This window comes from Girardinichthys multiradiatus, chromosome 9, assembly GCF_021462225.1.
Source record: "Girardinichthys multiradiatus isolate DD_20200921_A chromosome 9, DD_fGirMul_XY1, whole genome shotgun sequence".
In the NCBI taxonomy this organism is placed as follows: domain Eukaryota; kingdom Metazoa; phylum Chordata; class Actinopteri; order Cyprinodontiformes; family Goodeidae; genus Girardinichthys; species Girardinichthys multiradiatus.
In genome coordinates, this window is record NC_061802.1 from 40,368,629 (window position 1) to 40,392,498 (window position 23,870).

Below are 23,870 nucleotides of genomic sequence, written 5' to 3' on the forward strand. Positions count from 1 at the left end.
TTTCCAGTCCGACATCCTGGACATTTTAGGACAAATTTGTCAAGGTGGAGTTTATCATCTGTATGTCCAACAAATTAATACCAATTTTAAACCATGATTAAAAAAGGTCTACAGGACAAAAATGCTGTGAAATTCCCATTTAGTTTGTCAGTCTCAGAAACCTTCAGACATCAAGTTGAGACAAAACTAATTGATATGTAACCAATTTAAAACAACCTTTTATTTTTTGATTCCTTTTTTTTTGATAATGGAAAAAAGAATAATGTCTGGATATTCCAAAATTTTTCCCACTTTGACCTATTTTTCCATAATCCTCCAAGCTTGGAAGATTAAAATTCCAGACTTTTGAAGGCTCTGTAAGAACCATGTAAACTAATAAGATAATCAAAATGTAATTTCTTCAAGAACAACAAAAACGACAAGATATTAACATGCAATACAACAAGTATGGAAGTTTATTTTGGATTTATATCAAAATACCCTTGATAAATTGCAAATATTTACAAAACATACAAAAATATGAAACAGCATTTACTTCCTGCTTTCTGACCATCATGGCTACTTTGATCCAAAATGAACTGACTCTTGCACAGTACCTGCACAGTATAAACTCCTGTTAATACTGTTCCTTTTGGAAGAATATACAAAGTTATGTACAAACATTTTGGGTTCTGACTACTTATTAAATGAAAGAATACCAAAACATGTCTGCAGGATTTAAAACAAATACTTGTGTTCAGCATGAAAGAAAACAAAATGAAGGCATGTGTCGCAGTAAACAAAACTAAAAGACATCAGTCATAGTAAAACATACCAAAAAAACACTGGGTCAAGAGCATTATGCCTATATATGGCTACATCAAATGAATGACCACCTCTCAAGGAAACGCATACTTCAAAAGCTGACTGAATAAGGTGACATAAAAGAACTACAGCTACAGTAGAAAACAAGTTGCCCCTCCTGTGACCTAATACTTCTTATAGAAGAAATGTATGAAATGTTTACAATCCATTCCGTCTCCTGTCACAAATAAAAACCAGTGTACCTGACTAACCTACAGAACCGTGTAACAGAACAAAAAAGACCCTCTAAGGTCCACAGCAGAAGCATAAACCCAGACAAGCATGTCAGCTTCCAGTCCTCTTTTACTTGGAAATGAAACGCAAACACTCAGCAAAAACATTTCAAAGCAACATTGAAATACTCAGCATTTCTTAAGTGCTCTCAAGAAATTACAAGATAATAACAGCTGTGCTCATTAACACCAATCTCCAGTAAAAAGAAGGAGTACAAAATGAAAATAAGTGCATTTCGGCAATCGGTATACAGGGTTTGTTGTCAGGAGCCTTTGCACCAAAAACTGGTTTGTTTGTTTTGTTTTTTTGTTTTTTATGAAATGTTCCATCATCTGGCTTGAAATGAGAATCTGGGAATATCGAGAGCGGAGTCGTCTTACTCCCCCTCCTCTTTGATGCGCTGCTGTTTGTTGCGGCGAGAATCCAGGTCGAAGGAGAAGTCGGACCACTCATCACGCGGTGGGAAGGAGATTGTCTGGCGGAGGGTGAAACGTACGGCGTCTATGACGCGCTCGCCTCGGGCCTCAGAAGAGCCCACGCTGACGGTGGAGGCTCCGCTGGTGGTGCGCACTATGTGTGGTGGAGGGGAAAAATCCATGGCCTGTCGGTGCTCCATGATGCCCTTCCAGATGATGTGCTGGAACTCTGCAGGAATCTTCAGCCTGGACAGGTCCTAATGGTCATTACACAGGGGAGCGTTAGTATTCGCAGGGGGAGCCATTCTTCTCTCTAACCCATCATATGACTCGTGTTGGATAGGCAAGGGCTCACCTCCAAGTTATAGTTCTCAATCTGGTACATGTTGGTTAGGCCTTGTGCTGTGAAGTAATCCAAGCAGCCTGCACAGCCCAGCCGTAGGAGGAAGCTGCAGGAGGACAAGGAGGAAAGTGTTGATCTACTTTGACATCAGACCACTAATATATGTGAAAGCATTTAGCATCTGCTATAGGTTCCAGAAATCTTCCTACGTCTTTAGTTTTAAAACAGACAACCTTATTATGTGAACACATAAGAAATCTGAAACAACACATGTCCAAGGTTTTCTTTATCTATTCTGACAGTGTGATGCTGTCAAATAAAATGTGTGATTACTATAAACTATCACACTCAATTAACTGAATCATCCATTTAGCCGGTATTGTTCCTGCGATATGAAAGGCTGCAAAGGTAAACAAAACCAAAAAGGACAAGTCAAAGAAGCAGCGTGGATGTGTGGCAACAAGCATTGCTTAGATACCTGGAGATGCTGCTGTCCATGGGGTATGGAGGAGGGGGGGTGCAGTGGGAGGAGGGCACCAGGGGTAGCTGTGGCTGCAGTGCGTGTGTGGGGCTCAGTGAACTCATGTCGGGATTCATGGGGATGTGAGTGCCCATCATGGGAGTCACTGCAGAGACAAAAGGAGCTACCGTGAGCCTTCTGTCACTGCTCTGGGTGTAAAGGTGATGGAATGTCAGCTGAAACTGGGGAGGGGACCCGCAGAGGTTACTTTGTGTAAGAGATGCACAGAGAAAGTGGCTGGTACTATCATGTCACCCTGACAATAACACTCTTTAGTTTGGAAGTTGTTCCTGAGCGAAGAAGAGTCAAAGTTGCACTACGGGTCAAACGTTATAGACACACTTTCTCATTTAATGGTTTTCGTTATGTTTATGACTATTTACATTGTAGGTAGATTCTCACTGAAGGCATCAAACTGTGAATGAACACATATGGAAATATGTAGAAAACAAACATTGTAAAAGAACTTTAAATATGTTTTATATTTAAGACTCCTTAAAGTAGCCTCCCTTTGCTGTGATGACTGAAATGTTAACCTTTGACCGTCTCTCATTGAACCTCTGGGAAGTTCTTTCAAAACTCTTTAGAAAACCATTTCAGGTGACCACCTCATGAAACTCATGATATGTAATATAATAATAATATAATGATGTTTAGTGTTATTTCACACTTTATGTTTACTGCATAATTTCATGTGTGTTCATTCATAGTTGTGTTGCCTTTGGTGAGAATCTACAACGTAAATAATCATGAAAATAAATAAAAAAACTATTTAGTGAGAAAGTGTATCTAAAACTTTTGACCGGTAGTGTAAATATTTAAGTTTAGTGTCCTTATCTTTGAGGGCCTAGAAATAAAATCAGAAAAACACTAAAGAAACTTCCAGACAGAAAACTATTTTTTCTAGAGGTATTACAGCAGCTCAGTGAGGCTGCCACAACAGGGAGGTGAGGCTTCAGTAGATAACAGGAAGCTGTTATTCAGATCTTGAAAAGGTTTAAACACAGAGCAACCCTACTGCATTATGTTATGGAATATGCTGAATTGGGCTGATGTTTACAGAGAGCAATGCTAACAGTGCTAATGACTGATATAAGATGCTAACCACAGTTTGAATGTCAACTCTGTAATCACTTTGTTTTTTGACACAGACTCTCCATCACAGTGTGACATCACCTCTGCTCTTGATAAAAATATTAAATGATTGTTTTACAGACTTCTGTATAATTACAATAAGTAAATGAATTATTTAACCATATATAGCCATTTACTCTGAAATATTAAGTTGGACACAGCAGTTATTTATTTAGTTGGGTTTCTGTCCCCTAAGCAGGAGGATGATAGTGATAGAGAATAATTTTTATCAAGACAGTAGAAAATTCATGTTGTCGTAATCCGTCTCTGCAGTTTAGGATTTTACTAAATCACTCATAGGAAAGTGCATCTCTACTTTTAACGTGATGCTTTGTACCAGGCCTTCGGCAACATCTGAAGCTTTCTTTAGTGGCCTTTTTGGGGAGGGAGGATATGCCGGGACATGCAGTAAGCCCAGAATGTTTGGGAAAGGTAGTATTGGTTTTTGGAGCATGTGTCAGGGGACACACAGCAGGAGAAATGAAGGGGTACACTTACTGTCAGCGAGGCCTCCTGACATGCTGGATGGGGTGAGCGTGTTGCGCTGCTGGGGGTTGATGAGCTGGCTGACAGATGGTAGCTTGTTGACTTTTCCGTGAGTTGGGGAGGTGGAGCCGAAGGAGGGCGAAGACTGCATGGAGGGTCTGGAGGAGGTGACAGGCTGTTAGCAACATCTTCCAAGACCCATGCCTGGAAGTATTCAATTCTGAATATTCAAGACTTCTTTCTCCTACATATGCCATATTACCTCATGCTTATTGTATTTTCTTTATGACAGAAAAAGAATCAAATTCCAGCAATTTAAAAGCAATTTATTCCATTATATGATGAAAGTGTAGAAGCCAGAAGGATAAAAGGATCTGTTTCAAACAGAGAGGTCACATAGTGCACATCTCAAGCTTGATCTGTTAAAAGCCAACTTTAAGGAAAACACACAAACTGTCCTGCAGTGACTTTAGAAAATATGGCCTGCACTAGCAAATGGTTTTTACTTATAATCTCTTTATCGTCAAAACCCAGAAAAAAATTGAGTCCAGCTCTCATGACAATGCAAAGGCTCAAAATGTTTGCTTAAGTAGTTTCTGTAATCAAATACAATAGAAAAGAAACAATCAGGCTTTGTTCCTGTACAAACCTCAGCCTAAAGGCTGAAAGATGGCAACGCTTCACAAACAGCATGCAAGTCAGTCAAATAAGTCTGTCCAGCATAATGAGGAGGTGACATCCCAGACAGTTCATATCCTCACAGCAGAATCCCAGGACAGGATGAAGAAAGGACAGATCAGGAAAAAATGGTAAAAGAGGACAGAGAGGAAGTTCCGTGTAGGTCGGAGGAAGATGAGGAGGAGGAGGAATGTGGTGCCGAGTTTCAGGAGGAGCTGCAGCGCCGCCTCTGCTCTCCTGCAGACTCCAGGAGCTGGCTACCCAGGCGGCTTTTTATCAGGCTGCAGGGAGGAACCAGAGACAAGAGAGAGAGCAGAAATAAGGGCTCACTGCAGGAGGAGGGAGAGAAAAGAGTTAGAGACCCTGTAGAGGCCCAGAGGTGAAAAACAGCACAACTCCAGTTACAGGAAGATAAGCACACTGTTGGATCCCAAAGTTCTGACTTACAGACATTTACAATTAAAGCAATGCAGTAAAGCTACTGGCCAGAAGATGGCAGTGTACCCACACAGATTGCAGCATTTTAACACTGGGAGACAAAAAAAAAACACTGTCGGTAAAACAAACTGAAAAGCTGTGAGGGAGAATCCTGGTCGCTGAGCTGAAGCCAGGATTCTCAGAAATCTGTGAGCGGATACAAGAAAAACCACAAAGTCCAGACAAACGGAATAAAACAAGAGACAAATGCACCCAAATCCCGAGAGAAATATTTTTCTCTGGTGTTCTGAACAAATACTCTGTTTGTGGAATAAACGTCTGTTTATTGAAGGAGCTGCACAGCTTGCCAGGTAGCAAAAACAAAGACAATGTAAGCATGACCTCACAGTGAGGCTGTCAGCTCCTCAGTGGGAAACCAGAACATAAGCAGTAATTACCATCACAGGCCTGTCTTCTGGTTTCTATGGGTTTTAGTAAAATGGGCAGGAGGAGGAAAAGTGGAGGCAAACATAAGCGTTAGAAGCACTTCTAACTATGCTGAGGCCAACAGATGAAGCTGGCAAAACACCCAAAGGTGTTACTGTGAACCTCTCTTAACAAAGCACAGTGAGGTCCACTTGTCACCATTCATGAGATTTGGCTGCCGTCCCGTTAGAGAATGAGAGGGGAAAAAAAGAAAAACAGCTTTGCCTAATGCGAGACTCGCCCTTTAAAGCTGGAAGCATTGAGAAATTCTGGGTAATTTCTCAGCAGCTGCAGGACACTGTATTACAGCTTTGTCACCTTTACTAGATCGCTGCAATGCTTCATCAGCAGCACAATCAACACTTGTCACCCATGACCTTTATCAGTGAAATTCACTCTTCCCACAACAGATCAGTCATGTAAAGTCAGTTAGTCACATTTAGCTGGAGTCACACAGTAAAACATGCAGTTTAGGAACACAAGTAAGCGACTGAGGTAAAAGGTCAACCTAGCAGGTAGAAATGCACCATGAGATTAGCTGGTGACCGGCATCAGGCCGTTTTCTGCTTGACCAGCCCTGAGCGGTGAGCGGCCAGTCAGAAGCTCAAAGTTGTTTTTTTTTTATTAGTGAACGCACCATAACTATAAGCTAAGAAGTTAGCCAACAAGAACACTGTTTGGTCAAAGTCAACTATTTTCAATATCAGTGAGGTGTTTAAAATGAAGTCAGAGGAAGAACAGAGATTTTAAAGCCTCTACGACATATCTGCTGTTCAGTCGGGCTACAACCTACACAGGAAGCTGAACTTTGAACATGTTGATTTTAGAAATTTTTAGAATTTTTTTAGTTAAGGTGAGGTTCTAGATTTTCTAGTGAATACAGTTTACAGTCAGGAATGCTAATCATGCTAATCGCTAACACAAGATGCTAAAGAATTAATGCTAAAAATATCAAGACTGCAATCATTTTATCTTTGTTTTTTAAATATTACTAAAAGCCTTTTTTACAGTTAATGCTTTCTCACCAAGTGTGATGTCACCTGTGCTCCAAATAGAAATGACTAGGGACTATATTTTGAATGCTTTGGGTCTTAACAGAAATCAGAATAGGCTAAAATGGATTTTGGATGGTAAAAGCTGTTCAAAAATCCAAATTGGCCCCAAAACTGATGAAGTACATTTCTACTGTTGCTGGAAAACATTTTGATTTCACTTTATAACAATCTGAGCTGACACTCACTGTTTCTGGAGGAGGTTCTGCTGCTGCTGTCTGTAGGATTCTATTGTGTGTTGTGGAAGAAGCTGCATCAGCTCCAGAGACTCTTTGATTTTCACCAAAATCTCATAGATTTCACGACCTTTGATCTACACCGGGCCAAAAGAACAGAGACAGTTAGGAAGCAGTTCTGAGAACAAGCCTTTACTGTTATACAATTTATACTTACGGGTAAACAAAACACCTCCTCGTCTGTAGATCTTCGCTTCTTGATGGTGGACATCTGGATGCTTTGGGAAATTTGGCGGTAAGCTGAAAAGAGGAGAAAAAAACGAGTGAATAAAGAGTGGTTGTGTGTTAATCACTTAGCTTGAGCCAGAACAAGAGGAGAAACAAGCAGGGCAGCAGGCAGAGGGGGCAGTGGAGGGTTGCTAACATTCCCTGAGTGTTAGTGGTTGAGGCTCCTTGACACTGTCAGCACGTCACGTCAAGCCAAAGCTCATCAGCCCGTCACCAACCCCAGCCCTACTTACGGCGTTTCGTACCCTCACTGCTCTTTGAGTTGTCCGTTACGTGCTGCTTGCGGATGCTGTCCTCGTCCGCCTTCCGGTCTCGGCCTGGGCAGGCGCAGATCCTGGCCTCGAAGCAGCGGCGGCCCAAAACCTGTCCACTGGGAGAGGGCAGGGACACAGAGCAGGCAGAGCTTCAGTCAGACACCAACTAAGTGGACAAGACTGGCTGCGGAAGAGGACGATGAAGTGTGTCTTACTCTCTGGTCTCCAGAGTGACGATGATGAGGATCGGGCGCCTGTTCATTCCACCCACGCAGCTCGAGTTGCACATAAAATTATACAAAATTGTTGTAAATTCTGTCCCAACCTGAAGAGGAGAACAACAATGCAGAGTGACTACACAGAAAACAGATTTATTCTTATTTCAGTTTGACCTTTTAATTATTCTGTGCAGAAAGGTTTTTAAAACTGCTGCCATATATTTGTACATAAAATCTGATATTTATTATAAAAGCTTACAATTACTCACAAAAGTATTCACACCCCTTTTCATTATTGTTACATTATAACTACAAATCAAATGGGTTTTATTCTGATTATATGAGACCGACCAACACAAAGTAGTAAATAATTGTGAATTGGTTGGAAAAAGTGAAAATCACTTTTCTTTTGTACAAATAAAAATCTGTTATGTGTCGCGTGCATTTGAATTCGACCCCTCCTGAATCCCTACTATGAGGAAGCACCTTCTACTACAATTATAGCTCTACCAGCCTTCTAACATATAAAGACTGAAATCTGCCTATTCTTCTTTACATCACAGCTCAGGCCCAGTCAGACTAGATGGAGAACTTCTGTGAACAATTATTTTCAAGTCAGATTCTTAAATAGACCTAGACTTTGACTGGGCCACTCGAGCACATGACCATCGTTTTGATCTAAACCAATCCATTGTAGCTTTGGCTGTATGTTTCAAGTTCTTTTTATGCTGGAAGGTGATCCTCCATCTCAGTCTTAAGTCTTTTGCAACCTGTAACTGGTTTCCTTCTAGGATTGGATTTAGGAGCTTTCCTGTCCTGGCTGAAGAATAGTATCCCCACAGCACGATGCTGCCACCACCATGTTTTGCCTTTGTGATGGTGTGTATTTAGACTTGATGTGGTATGTAAACCAAAGAAGCTTAAATTTGGTCTTAGCGGAGTGTACATTCTTCCACATGTTTACTCTGTCCCTGACATGGCTTGTGGCCAACTTTAAATTAGAGTTCTAAAGGCTTTCTTCCAGCCACTTTTCCATAAAAGCCAGATTTGTGGAGTGTGAGACTAGTAGTTGTCCTGTCAATAGATTCTCCCACCTGAGCTGTGGATCTCTGCAGCTCCTCCAGGGGTAAACCTCTGAGGTCTTGAGCGAACAGCTGTATTCACAGTGAGATTAAATTACAGGCAGCTGGACTAAATTAGTATTTGCTAAATAGGTGATATCTGAAGGCATTTGATTTAATTTAGGGGTAATAAAGTAAAGGGGACTAAAAAAACATTTCAGATTTGTATTAGTAAATCATCTTTAAAACCATGCATCATTGTCTCTCCACCTCATAATCATGTTCTACTTTGTGTTCATCAGTCACATAAAATCCTATTGAAATATGTTGAACTTTGTGGTTGTAATACATCAAAATATAAACGGGTGTGAAAACTATTCAGAACTGTAAATAGGAGTCGAGGTCTAGCTGATGAATTCAGCTGGATGATGAACAACTCACCTGGGGTGGCTCGTATGGAACCAGTACGCTCTGTCGTCCAGTGATGGTGTCCTCCACGTACTGGGCGTGGTTGTTCCCCTCCACGCGGATCAGATGGCTCGGAGGAGCGATCTGACCTGGAAGCAGCATGATCTGTGTCATTTAACGCCCCGGGCAGACGACAACAACAACCACTGAGGTAAGATATCTAACTGACCATCGTTGAACTCGCGGCTGAGCTCGTGGTTCGGGCAGCGCTTCACCACTTCGGTCACGTGCTCAGCTTTCTTGTAGACAGGCATGGCCCTGATCACGGCTGCCTGCGGAGGAGGGGTCAGCACTTTGATCTGAATGGGACAGGTCTTGGCAATCTGGCAGTAGAGCTTCTTCAGGTCTGTTGAGTACTACAAAATGAAATAAAGGTGGGACAACATTGAAAACATCAGAAAACATCATCTGAAAGGAAACTCTGTCACTAAACAAAGGCTGCTTTAGATTTAGCATTTATTGTTTTTAACAGATTGATCTTTGTAACACCTGTTGCCCCAACTGAACATGTCTGGTTGCCCTGAAGCAAAATGTGGTAAAAAGTAATACTGTGATTATGACCTATATAAGTAAACACACACACACACACACACAGGAGGTTTGGTGCAACAAGTGTGTATTGGTAACCTCAAAGATGTCTTACAGAGTGCCTCTGGGACTTCCGTCGTAAAGTGGACCCCTCCAGGAGTAATTAAACAGCCTGTCTTTCATCTTCAAGGGGGAGTGCTCTGCTAAAGCACCTGATGGCTACTCATCATACAGAGCAGAGCTTCTGAAGCGGCTGGCGAGCTCCAACTACATATTAAGCTGGGTGCAGATTTTAATTGTGCGCTTGGATGAAAATGAATCACTTTTAGGTCTGAGTGCAGGAGTGGAGGACTAATCGCAAGATCCATCCGTGACTGATGCCGAATGTGATGGTTGCTCAAACCCAAGCTGGCTCGTGTTCAGGTTCATGAGCCAAGAGTCATAACTAAAGGATGTGCCTTGATCCCTGGCACTGCTGGGATTGATAAGCAGTAAGCCATCAGAAAGAGTGAATTGTTACTAATAGGCACAACCCAACTGTGTAAACAAACCATTCAAATCACTGCTGTGTAAGCACGGCTTTAAATCCTCTGTGTGCAGAAGACAGGCTGGGGGTGGAGATGAATATTTTCTTGTCAGTTTCATTTCTGAGAGAAAAAAAGTGCACATAAAAAGAAAAAAGAAAACACTTGAGGCTGTGTTTGGTAATAATGCAACATCAAATTCCTTTTCTATTAAGTGCAATTCCAATGAATCGGGGAACTCTTCCCAGTACCAGGATGTGTTGCACAAACTTGGCACGGACAAATCTGACTCTTCTCTCCAAGCAAAACCTGTTTTCATTAAGACCAGCCCAACCAGCGTTTTTCTTTATCTCTCTTCTTAACAATCAGGGTCTCGTACAAAAGTATTCATACCCGTTTTTACACATTTGTCACATATAAACTATATTGTTTTTAATGTGACACACCAAAACAAGGTAGAACATGATTGTGAAGCAAAATTGGAAATGGTTGGAAAACCCCCATTTATATTCAACCTCTCTGAGTCAGAACCAACTTTAGCTGAATTCTCACATGCAAACCAACTCAAGCTAATTCAGATTAAACGGAGAACAGCAATTTACAGGTCTTGGATTTAATTCAAACCCTTTGATCTAAATCATTCTGTTGTAGCTCTGGTGGCATGTTTATGTTGTTTTCCTGCTGGTCTGGGGAACATGTGGAACCTCAGTCTCAAGTTTATTACAGTCTCTAACAGGTTTTCCTCTGGGATTTTTAAGGAGCTGTGGATCTCTGCAGCTCCTCCAGAGTTACCATGGACCTCTTGTCTACTCTCCTTGCCCAGGCTGTTAGCTAGATGGAAAACAATATCTTGGTAGTTTTGCAGCTGCGTCATACTCTGCATTTAAGGATGGATTGAGTAGTTCTCCATTTCCTGATTTCAATGGATTTTGTTCACTTTGTGTTGGTTTATCAGAAAAATCTAAATAGCATACACTTACGTTTGTGTTTGTAATGTGAATAAAAGTTAAAGGTGTGGGAATAGTTTTGCAAGCTGTATGTGATGTGCTCAAATTCCCTCCATGTAGGGTACTAAGATAAAATGTCAAAGCAAAGGAATGGTGACTTCAACAAATCTATAAGCACAGTTCAGGCTCTGTGACGTGTGTGTCAACACAATGGCTGGACCGATTCTTCCTGAAAATCAAAGCGGCTTTCCAAAACCCCTTCTTAAGAAGAAAAAAGAACTTAAGATAAATAGTGGTGCTTGTCCCCTCGCTTCTAACCTGATACTCCCCGTACGCCTCTGTCAATCAGCTAAATGAGGTGGAGAAGCGAAGCAAAGGCAAGAGAAAAGAGAAAAAGAAAGCCAAGGATTAGGAGGCGAAAACAAAGACAGAAGTGCCGCCTGAAAAAGGGTCATTTTATGCTGTTTGAAGTAATCACAGAGAGCTGGATTTATGTGGCTGAAGGCAAAAACAACACAAGCCGAAGCACAATGATCTAATCAGAGATGTTAAAAGCAGAAAACCTAAGTTTGCTTAGATGAGATCCTACCGTCTTACACCTCAGCATTTACTCTCAATCATATACAAGCGCGCACACAGAGCATAAAACCATCCCAGCCCTCCAGCTACAAACTTTAAGAGCACACCTATGTGCTGCTGCTGGTTCTGTGTTTGCTGAGCAGGGAGCGAGCACAGGAGCTGCTTCTGAGAGCGGCACGCAGCTTCAGGGTGGAGGACTGCTGCTTGACTGATGGGATCCAGTGGCTCACACTGGGCGCGGCGCTCAGGTGTTAACATGTAATCACGGGCCTTTCATTGGTCACGTTGTGAATTACAGCAGAAACAACAAGGCGCACAATGCAGAGCAGCTTAATCACGATCATTTAAAAGAAAACTGTTTGCAAGAATCACACGTGATTCACCGCTGGACATCCACAAGTGGCGGCGAGCCACCAACGACCCGAAGAAGCTGTTTGTTTCCTCTGCACCAAAACACAGGACCAATAACTGCCGCTACTAAACTAGTATCATGGTAGAAAAGTCTGAGGGAGAGTTTGCACTGCGCCATTAGCCTGCTGTCTGAACTCCCCTCCAGAAAGAGAGAAAAAGACACTTCCTTTGCAGCGCAGGTTGAGGCAGGCCCACAGCTGTAGCGCTCTTTTCTCCCTGGACAGGCGCTGCGGGCGCATGCAGGAGTCAAGTCCTGACAAACATCAGGCCTTAAACAAGCACTGTTTGGCGCCTCTGGTCTTGTCTTCTTCATACCTGACAAGTCATGTCATGCCTGGAGTTTCACCCAAACCTGTTTAAATCAACAATAATCCAAAAAGGGTTTTTTCTTCCCTCTTTCCTCCTTTTTTTTTTTTTTTTTTTTTTTTACCTCTTTAAGAAGCAGAAGCAAAGAAACGGGCTCTTAGAACAAAATGTTGCACAAATAAAACATTTGAGAGAATAATCACACAATTCAATCCCTATATGTTATGAAAAATGTTTGGCCATCATCAGCAGCACTTATCTTGACCACCCGATCACAGTGATGACACATGTCCTGAGGCTAACCTGTACACTGCCCTGTTGCCTCTCTAGTCTGAGGATCCAATACACATGCCTCTATTGCTTAACCCTCCTTGGTTGAAGATAAACAATAAAACTGCAAGTAAAACACAAATTAAAAACCAGCATGTATTATTATTGTTTTGGAAAAAGGGCCTGTTACACTGTTAATCTTGTCTAAAAGTCAGTTTTTTCAGCTCAACAGTTTTGTGGGTCAGGTTGCCCTACAGTGTTGGTGGCTGATTAGCGCTCCAAATTGGGAAAATTAGAAATATTCCGTGGCATGATTGATCTGGCAGAACGAATAGCAATCTGGTTCAGGCAGCTAACCGGACAGGCCACGACAGCTATAAACAGACAAAAATGACAACAATGGCAGAGAAGGAAATGGATGACAGGAATCAGGGAAACAACAAGTGTAAAAAAGCAATAAGAAAAAATTATGAAAAAAAAAAAGTAAAAATCAGTTTGATTTTATAAAAAAGAAATTGTAGCGTATGCAAAGTAAAAAGAGTTAAACAAAGTTTGTTAGCACTGAGCCAAAAAAAGAGGCTGGTAATTGTAGCTGTAGAAGAATGTGCTTTTCCATGACGATCATGGAGAGATCCCAAAGCTGTCATAAAACCTTTCCAACTCTGCTTTTAAAAATTTCCCCTCTACCTTTTCCCATCTGCAGTGCTCAGGGCTTGTCTCTCTGTGATGGGCGAGTCGTGACAAGCTCATTGACACAAACAAGTCTCAGCCCAATTTCGTGAGGCGTGGGACGGGCCCGCAGATGTTCCAGGGGCAAGCTGTGTCTTGCTGCCTTTCGCTGGAACACTCTTCACTTTGAGCATTCACAGGCTCTCCTCCTCCTCCTCCGGCGCAATGTAAGATGCAGCCATCAAGCTTAACTCTCCTCAAAAACACAGAGCTCTCTGCGGGAGCACAGAGTTCAGAAAAAAGCCACACAGTATTTACAGAAGTATTACCTAGAGGCCCTCAATCCATTACTGTAATCCCTCTGAGCTCTGCAGTGTCCCAGTGATAGCCCAAACCATGACATTTCTCTCCTTTGACTGTGCGAGGTGGCAGTTAAAACACATGGCGAACACAACCAACCTTCAGCCTGACAATGGTTGCATCAGAAGCCAACAATGGTGGCCTCATTTGCAACGTACCATTAATTTACAAAAGGAGATAAAACATCTCCAGGCTGCTTATTCGTTTGACCTTTTGCTTTTCTCTGACCAATAGGTGAAGGTGGGAACACTGTGGAGGCTGCTGCAGTGCCAACAAGGAAACTCTGTGGGAGACATTCTGGGAAGGGCTGACGTGTTGTGCGTATGTGTGTGTCACAGTCATCCTAGACAGGAAGAGGTTAAGGTGTGGGGTAGGGATTAGGTGTGTCTCCATAAGAACAGTCATCAAAAAGTTCAGTACACAGTCCATTAAGTCCTGTGGCAGATCCCACAGGCCTTCAAAAGGGAGCATTAGCAGATCTATGCACCAAGCAAAGCTGGGCTGATGACATCTTTGGTGGCTCTCAGCCATCTGTCCATCAGTCCAGCAATTGAGCTATTGGGCTGAGATTAGGAGAGCTTTGAGAAAGAGCTCTTGAGATCAGGTGAGGGAGCCTCCTTTAAGATGAGAACCGACACTATAATCACTCGCCTTTAGAATGAGGTAGGCTGCTGCAGAGGAGAGCTGTAAAGGATTCCCTCTGAGGCCATGAGGAAAACCAGCAGAACAAAAAATATAATTAGGTGAGGCAAAGCTATAATGGCTGATTTAAGTTATCAGTTGCGTTATTCTTAAGATTCAGGTTAAAAGACTGCGTATTTAGGATGAACAAATACATAAACAACAGGAGTTTAACCTGTGGGGCACATGTACACACCTCTGTTAGTGACAGAACCTTTCTGTGTTGTAAAACATAAAATGAGACCACAATAAACAATAAATAATGTGTACAGCCATAAACTGAATTGTTGTTGAAGCATCTTTGTGTTTAATTTAAGCATTGAATTTTCTTTGAGAGGATTGTTTCCCCAGCTTGACTTGGGAATATTTGCCCACTCTACCTTGCAGAAATTCTATCTCAGATTGTAAGGACATTTATTGTCCATATTCCTCTTCAGGTGAGCCATCCGGTTTTCCTCTAGATTTATTTCTGAACTCTGGTTTTTGTTCATTTGGATGCATATTTGGACTCAGTGTGATCCTGAAATATAATATCTATGTAATATTCATACTTATCATTGGCTTTCTAGCAGTCATCTGAAGGTTTTGGGCAAAACCTGACAGGAATATGGAACCATTACTAACTTCATTCACCCCTGAATAGTAAGCCCAGAGAATGATGTGCCACCACCATGTTGTGTTCCTCTGGTGATGTTCAGTGTTGTTTTGTGCCAAAAGCACCTTATGGAACTGTGGCCCAAACGCTCAAGTTTGGTTAAGCAGAATTACAAGTTCTGCTACAAGGTTTTGAAACCTACTCCTGATTGACACATTAAAACGAGATTATTTTAAACATTTGTTAAATGCAAACTGTGACCTTAGCTAAAAGAAGCAAATGTGAAAACGAATGAAAATCCAACAACTACAGCTGAACTTTACTTCAGGTCAGTCTGACTCACTGTAACTGATGGGTTGTGTGAAGAGAAGAAGAGTGAATGTCAAAGCTGAATCAGAAATGCTTCAACAACATTATTACCTTTAAGTATGTGCATAATTATGCAACAAAAGTTCTTGTAGGTGTTTTATATTTTTGTGGTCAGCAAAGTTAGAGGCTGAAGGTTCACCAAACTAAAAATAAAAAGTTAAAAGTAGTTATGTTTTCCCAAAAAAAATAGAAATGTTAAGCAACATTTATTTATAAGTCAGTAAACATTAGGTCAAGGTGTTTGAGATCTGCACTTTATTCAGTGTAACAACATTAAGCAGTTAATCCACTGCTTTTCCACTTTAAGTAAGACCGAACCAACCAGTCTTACATCATGTGTTGTGAATCTGGGACACAGTCGGTTCCACTGCATCTGTCTGTGATGGGATGTGTAGTAAAGCAGGCTCTGGGGTGTGCCTCTCAAGAACCAATTCTCAACCACCGCATAGTTCTGCATGAGACAAACACTTTTGTTTTTGGGCTGTGAAGATGAGAGGGATGAGCGAGGCGGTGTGGGAATTAGGTGAATGCTGCAATCCCACAGTTGGCATAGCAAGTGGGTAAGGAGAGCACTCCCTGAGTTTATATGGAAGGCAAAATGCATTAAAATCAGACCTGACAGACAGGATGACTTGAGCTGTCTCTATCAAGCTGATGTTTGTAAATTAGGGTTGGTGATTCAGGATTCCTTATGTAAGCATCACCATGTCTCAGAAGGTCCATGATGTTTTGACATCCTAATTCTCTAAATCGCAGCTGGTATCCCCCTTCTCCCACCTTTCTTGCTGGCTTCGCCCAATAAACTGCCCAGAGCGGCGATGTTTTCAGCTGGATGGTTGTCTGCTATGTTGTCTGCTAGAGAGCATCGGTACACCAACCAGTCAGGCTGTCACAGTGTCTGCACAGGGAGGTGCAGATCCGACACATAAACAACCAAGCAGGTAGAGCACTGATGCAACAGCTGTCCTTCAGACCTGTCACACATAATGAGAGAGTAGGAGGATCTGGTTGTGTGGCTTAGTGTCACATGGTGACATTTAGCTGTACAGAGCATCACCACAACTGGAGCAACGATTCAACTTGTTTACTTCTTTTGTCACCTCACATTACCTGTAGGTGAACTGAGGCCACAGTATCAATAGTTCTCCAACCTTTGCAAAGGTTTTTTATTAGTTGCTTTCTTACTCATCTTTAGTCCAGTCCCCTTCTGAACTTTGCTTTCCCAGGGGGTTGTCACAGTGGGTACCAACCTGTGACTTAAAGTAATGCTTTAAAAGCTACCCATAGTGTACTGTGAGGAAATATGGTTAATAGATGCCAATACATGATATATACCAGCAGGAGGTCGCCTATAGTTGTTTTGGTTTGATCAGTCATAATGAGTTGTATTTTATAATAGACAACTGGTCCAGACATCCTGTCAGCGGATCAGAACCACAATTAATGGAAACAGGATGTAATAAAGTCTTCAGAAAATATGTCATTAAAATATTTTATACATGAGATTTAAGAATTTTTATCCCCATAATTAATCAAAAAGACCAAACTACTAAAAAAATGAGACAAAGGGAAGAAATGTTTTTTTTGTCCTCATGGAAGAAGGAAGGGATGAAACGGCAACATGTGGATACAGGATGGGAGGTTCTAATTGACCTGGAGCTCCGGGGCTCCTTTTCTATGTTCAAATGTCTAGACTTTTACAGTTTGTGACAAACATCCTGAACAGTTTAAAGATGGTCTTCAGGCCAAAACACTAGTGAGTCAATAACTGAAAAGCCACAACAATAGATGAGATAGCCACATAACCTCTGATGTAGCAGATCAAAGACAAAGGATGTCACTGATTTAAATTGGCCCCCCAAACCCACAAGAGATGTGTCAACACATGGAGGCCAACTTGGGCAAAAAATAAAAATCTTTCTCTATTTGTAAACAGAATCGCCCTTCCATTTAAGATGGAAGGGCGATTCAGCCCTCAGGTCCTAAATCCTGTTTCTTATGATCATAACTAACTATGTTTTGGGTCATTTCAAAAGGCTTCTGGTAACAAAGGTGTTATTTAAATGATCTTTTTTAAGTAGATACAACAATGATTCAGTCCCTGAATTAGGTCCCACTGTTCCATTTGAAAGATCAGAAGATAAGAGACAATAAACAAACAAAGACATCTGGAAGACCTCCAAGTCTCTAAAATAGCAAAGTCTAGAAATAAATATCATACCAAATTGGACAAAAGCTAAATTCACTTTAAGCTAATTAATTTGAACCTGTAGGTTTTCAGTTTGAGGACAGGGCTGTAAATGTCTTGGGTGGTGATGGTGTCTGTGGTGAGTGATGCTTCCCCCCTCCCTTTCTGTCAGCAAGTTCACTAAAAATGCCTGAGGTTTGTACATGATTTGAAGCTCTACATCTAAAGTGACATTGCTCTCTTGCCAAATGTAATTGTGCAATTCATACACCTGAATCTGCCTAGAGCATCGGCAGTCAGATAAGGAGTTCAAACCTAAAAGAGTTACTTTGACCTCTAACCTGAAAAACTGCTTCATATGATGTGTGGCTTCATTTTATTATCACTGTTGATGTGATACTTAAAGCTTAAAAACTGAAGGATGTATTACAAAATGTTGTAGATGTTTTAAAAAAGTAAACAGTGAATAAAGCTTAAATGCTAAATACAGACCGTTTTGACAGTAAAACCCCAATAAAAACACCAATCTCATCACAGCATTTGTACTAAAACATTCTAAAATGTATAACTAATAGCTGTGATTTAAAACAGAAATAATCAGTCCTACTGCTGATAAAAATAATACATTATTATTGCAGCTAACATATTGGTAACCCTGATACACAAGCTAAACCATAAATTTTGTTGTAGTTTTCTACTACTTACTGTGCAGAATATTAACCATGTTGGCTGTTCTGCTTTTTATAAACGTATCTGAGCTGGTTACTTAGTCAGTGTACCTGCTGAAGTAGCCAGCCTGTAGTCAGCCTTTAAAACAAATGCAGCTCATAGTTTGTAGTTTTAAAAGTGTTACCTTTATGAGACTTTTCGCCAGCTGTCTTCATGACAGAAAATATTTTCAAACAACTAAATTTGTCCTTCTTGTAAGCAAGGCTAAGGCGTGGTAGTCTTCTTTCAGCCATCTGACCGGCAGTGTGCAGCAACATGTGGGGGAGGGAAAATACTGCACTGCTCTATCCTTAAAACTACCAGAACAAACTTCTTGTAAAGCTATGACGGGGAATTTTTGTGGTTTTGAAACTGGAACTTTATAAAACTTTGGAGTACCTCCACACTGGCCTATGCCAGTACATTACAATGCAATAGATGCTAGCATGCATGTAGGGACGCCTAGAAGACTAAAGTAAGACACCACTGTGAAAAGAAAACAATAGAGCTAATCGTGGGTAAATGAGACTCTTACCGTCCAGGTGGCGGACTTGGCTGTGCTGGACTGCTGGAAGGACACGTCGAAGGTGTGTGGCCCGGCATAATCTGTGTTGGATGGGATAGCCGGAGATGGAGAGAGGGCATCAAAGGTGGAGCTGGGCTGGGCATAGGGGGATGGGGCGGTCACGCTGTTCTGAGCGTGGTCATTGTTGTAGGGGCTGGTGGAGGTCGAGCCATTGTTCTGCTCCATGCTGTTCAGGAGCCCCAGGTTTGTGTACTGTGACTGAAGACAAAATGAAAAGAATGATGGTAAAGGAGGGCAAAACAAAGGTATGTGTCCAGTGATTACAGTGGAGATTTTATTCTCATTCATTTAACAATTAAAAGGTAGGGCTGATGGCACTTCACCACACAAACAGGAGATCTGACACTGAAGTGGGGTGTTTCAGACACCAGTTATGGTTTGTAAATTTACCTTTTTAAATTAGCTGAAAGCTATACAGAAGCTGAAACTTAGAAACACTTTTACAACAAGGAACTTTATTTAATCCCTACATAAAATAATATAATGTGATTAAACATATTTATTGTGAATTTTGCATTTTGTTAAATCCTCAGAAAAAGAATCTATTAAATAAACTCTCATCCAGAGTCCAAACTATTCTGACTGGAGGAATTCAAATATCAGCCTTCGAACAGGATGGCGAGTACATCTGGGTCAGAGCCAGGCCCTTCCTGCTTGCTCCGCTTGCCATTCACCCCATTCCTTTCCATTTATAAATGGCACATTCCTGGACGAGGTGCCATGTCTCTTGCTCTTCGGATGGCCATTAATCTCTCAGGGGCCTCTTGTTTATTTCAAGCATGGCTGATCACAGCTGTCCGACTCACACCCACCATGTTGCCAGGTGTTAGTGTTGTGCCAGGTGACCAGCAAAACACAGTGAGAGGTTTATACAAGTAATGGCCAAGGAGGTGATTTATAAATCAATAATCCGTCCTTATTACTCATGGATCCACATGCTGTGAATCAGGCTGAGTCAAACAAAGAAAAGAGTCAGACACACCTGAAAAGGGTCATCTGAGTGAACCTTGATGTATTTGAGCAGCAGGGGCACAGGGGAGCTCGATGTTTGGATGAGGGTCACTTAGCCTCCACCTCCCCCGGAAACAATGACAACAGAGCTCACGAGAGCTTTTCTGCTGGACAATTATGGTGGTCATGCAGGTGTTAGGAGACAAGTGTTTGGTGAATGGAGCACACATACTCTTAGACCGAAAGAAAAACTCCTGTTGGAGATCCTCCAGCCTTTTGCGGGGGAAGGCTTTTACAAACACACGCTCTCTCACAAAGGACTAATTACACACATGTATTAGGAAGGTTTCAACTCAATGAGCTGCAGGGGGGGTCTTGTGATCCCTAAAGCAGAAGAAAAAGTTGCTTCTTAAATGTCTCTGTTTTATAGTTGGAAACGTTATTAGTCTACTGACTGCACTCTGCATAAACTTAACATTTAAAAGGGAGGATCCAGAGTGGCTTAATTTCCTGTTTGGGCGGCAGTTTCCCGTATGTGTGGGTGACTGACGCTGATATCAGAGCCATCCCTTTGAACTCTGGTGTAATCCCACTGGGGTGCTCAGGTAGTGAGATGACACAGCCACCCCTAGCATCTGATGTAGGAGACTGTCATGGGGGATGTGAGAGGCACTAGTTACTAATGCTAAATATCGTTCTTCAGAAAAGGCTGATGATTGCCTGAGACCAAACACATGTAAAAGCTAAGACACGAAGCAGAGCATCTGGCACACTCCCAAATAACGTTTGTCATGGTCCAACTGAATATAAGGATTAAAGATGAGAATCAGAGGACAAGGCCATAATTGACCAGTTTACACAGTCTCACCTCAACTCATCAGGTTTTAATGTTTAATTGTCTGGAAGCAGGATATCAGCTTCTCAAAAGGGGGTTGTGTAAAGCCCCCTTTTCTCCCTCTCTTTGCTTCATTTAATGAGATCCGATTCCCCTATAATACAGTAACTGGTTAATAACCAGTTTAGCAGCTCTTAAAAATTCCTCCTGTTTATGGCTGACACTGTGTTTAGGCCTTTGGGATGTTGCGCTGCTAAGCAGGAGCACAGTAAATCAGCAGCCTTGACATCTCCAGAAGCCTTTAATAAAGTTTGGGAACGGTTTAGCGTCTTTTTTGGGCCTGTTTCTCTGTGTGTGATGAATGCTGACTGAGGGGAACAGTTCAGGCCAGCAGGAGAAAAAGGGACCGCTGACCTTTAAAGTGATGGCCTGTTCACTACCATGTTGGAATCTGAATTATGCACAACACATATCAGGAATACCTACAATACACTTGGAAGCACTAATTCAGACAGTACTGATAGGGCCAACACATTGGCATTTGGTATGGCATACTAACACATTAAATTACTCCATGCTCCATCTTGCTCTGTATTTATTGATAAGCCAGTGACTGAAAATACTTGAGTTCAACAGATGGTATCAAAGTATTCATGGCTTTTCTTGGGGAGATGCCGATTTTCAGGATTTTTTCAGGTTTGACTTACTGATTCAGTTTTTTTTGATGGACTTACACATGAACTTACTTCTTACATTGTTTTATGTCAACAATTAAATGTAAAAAAAGAAAACAGAGTGACAATGAAAGAACAATGTGCTGCAGGTTATTCAAAGAGGTTGGAGTTTTGAACCAAACAAAAAATGTATGGCTTAACTTTATCCTCATTTCTACATGAAAGCATAACCTTTATAGAATTTTTACTAAACTCAAGACTGCATCAAAGTTCATGCTGTTTGTTGATCTGCTTATGACTCAAAAACAGTGTAAGCTGTTAGTTTTGGAGTGTTTAATGAACAGGGAAAAACCCCAGATTTTCAGTTACAGTTACCCCCAACAGTTACTGGCTGACTGATTAGATATGACGTTTTATTTGTCATTGCAAATTGTTGCCAGTATTACAACAAAATTGAACTGGTTCCCAGACCGAGAAATCAAATGAACAAAATATAAAATAATGACAAAATAGGTAAAAAATAAATTATAAATTAAGCAACAATAAGATGAGAATAAGAACAAAGCTGTGTAAAGCAGTCTGTATGAAGCACATTAATACAAAATAGAAAATATAAATATGTATATATGTGCATTACTTGTGAAAACTCCAATATGTCTGCCTAAACTTCAACAAACTCTCCTCTTGCTGCTGCATTTATTGGGACAACACTGATTATACAATAGACTAAGGGTCTAGAAGACAACAGGAGCCAGAGCAGACCTGACCTGAGGGGGAGAATAACTCCCATTCCAGACTCTCTGGTGACCCTCCGCCATCCTTGGGCCAGTGTCTAAGAGCATCTGGGGAACTGTGATGAGTGACCACAGGGGTGGGAGGCATTAAAGGCTCAACAGGGGCTGGGGGTTGAGGTCTATCTGCACCTCATACCTGCTGGGGTGGGCAGAGCAAGTGATTGTATCTACATCAACATACCATTAAAGCAATTAGGACCGTGGACCAAACAGCAACGCCTGGCCAGCCCTATTCTAATGACTGCAGCGGCTCCCTGGAGACTGGAGACAGGGCAACCTGATACCCCGTGCACTGCAGGTATTGAGCTGGACACCACTTAAAGAAGCCCCTCCACTCTGCAACTTTTTAAAGACAGTGACGTGACACACCTGCTATCTGCAACCTGCAATCTGAGAATCTATCAACCGGTCAACATCTGCATTGAATGGAAAATTAGGCTGGTGAAAGAAATCGACACAGTATTAGACTAAAGCCATAATGACGGCACCTTAAACTAGTTTATGGAATTTTTAGATTTTAAAGGCCAATTTATTTTGTTTGGTACAGACCATAATAGTTGGAAAAACTGATTCTAAATGATTAATGATGAATTCTCTTAAAATGCTCTTTGCTCTAACATTTTGCAAACATGAATCCATAAAAAAAACGTATGCTTTCAGTAAAAAAAACTGAAAGAAAGTTTTATTTTCAAGTTGCTCCTGTTCATGTTCATTTTTATATATTATTCCTTTTTACGTTAACTACAAGTGTTTTCATTTTTTACCAGATCAAGGTACGGAGTAGAAATGCTGACATTTTATAAAATGTTCAAGAAGCAATTTAAATTTCCCAACCTTCATGAATGTCATGACATGTCTTAATGTTTTCCATTTTAATAACCACCATCTGCACAAAAACTGTCCACAAAAACGCTTCTGAACCCTGTTAGAAACAGGTTTTTGTACCATGTAAAATGCCCGCTTTACAAAAACCCGACACAAAGCAAATCACTTCCACTGACTCAGGCCATGCCCAGCCAGACAGCAGCCATTTCACAAGAGGGACGGATTGAAACAGATTTCTAGGTGTTTACATTCCCCTGCTCTGTCTCTCACACAAACATGTACACAAATATACACTGATGGAGTAAATCAAATCTCAGGAAAAAAGTTTATTGATAAATCCATTTTTCCTATTATTACCTGAGTTTAAGTCATCAATTTATTTAAAGTTGGAAAGTTTTGGTTCAGTCAACAAGTACCCAGAAGGATGAACATCTAAAGGGATTTGATAACAAGTTAGAATGAAAATAAAAAGAACAAACAGAAGGTCTACACCCTCGATGTGTTTTCAACGCCACAGAGATGTGGGGATCCAACATATGAAGCCGGAGCTAAAACTGTGGCCCGACTGGATGATCTTACCTCGTTATAAGAGTTCGTGGTCCCTGTCTCCAGGTACAACATGTTGGCGCTGAGATTGAGCAGAGCTGCTGCTGTTTGCTCCACTGGCTCCAGGATTCCACAAATCTCTTTTTCTCACTCTAAAGGAGTGATGTGGACTAAAGATGCAAAGTGGACAAGCAAAAGCTTCTTCAGGGATCTATGGGTAGTTCATATATAAGTTCTGGAGGAGAGGGGAGTGGTTTAAAGCTACCTGTCCAATACCTGACTCCACACCCATCCCCAAAAGTAGAGGCTTCTTAGTCTATCTGTGAGGCTCAGTGGAGCTGCTTGGAGGTAAATGTCAGGGGGTAAATTATTGTGATTTACTAACTTCAAATTCAACAGAAATGATAAAAGGTGAGATGCGTAACTTTTTAATAAAGAGAAAGTGATACA

At 41.4% G+C, this 23,870-nt stretch overlaps 1 protein-coding gene across 2 annotated transcripts in view; it reads right to left on the bottom strand.

Annotated features, from left to right (window-relative positions):
- Window positions 1-426: 426 nt before the first annotated feature.
- The window catches only part of tp63 (tumor protein p63), a 39,412-nt gene continuing 15,968 nt past the window's right edge, over window positions 427-23,870 (bottom strand). The window contains exons 1-12 of one of the 2 annotated variants that reach the window (XM_047374309.1): window positions 23,454-23,619; window positions 18,745-18,993; window positions 9,244-9,430; window positions 9,048-9,163; window positions 7,543-7,652; window positions 7,319-7,443; window positions 7,003-7,085; window positions 6,798-6,922; window positions 3,985-4,134; window positions 2,315-2,491; window positions 1,849-1,942; window positions 427-1,750 (exon numbers count right to left, since the gene is read on the bottom strand). In XM_047374309.1, the coding sequence (XP_047230265.1) occupies window positions 1,454-1,750; window positions 1,849-1,942; window positions 2,315-2,491; window positions 3,985-4,134; window positions 6,798-6,922; window positions 7,003-7,085; window positions 7,319-7,443; window positions 7,543-7,652; window positions 9,048-9,163; window positions 9,244-9,430; window positions 18,745-18,993; window positions 23,454-23,495 (1,755 nt within the window). In that variant the 5' untranslated portion in view covers window positions 23,496-23,619 and the 3' untranslated portion in view covers window positions 427-1,453. Of the gene's footprint in view, window positions 1,751-1,848; window positions 1,943-2,314; window positions 2,492-3,984; window positions 4,135-6,797; window positions 6,923-7,002; window positions 7,086-7,306; window positions 7,444-7,542; window positions 7,653-9,047; window positions 9,164-9,243; window positions 9,431-18,744; window positions 18,994-23,453; window positions 23,620-23,870 lie in introns of those variants that run through there. The other variant, XM_047374308.1, reaches the window with a different exon arrangement.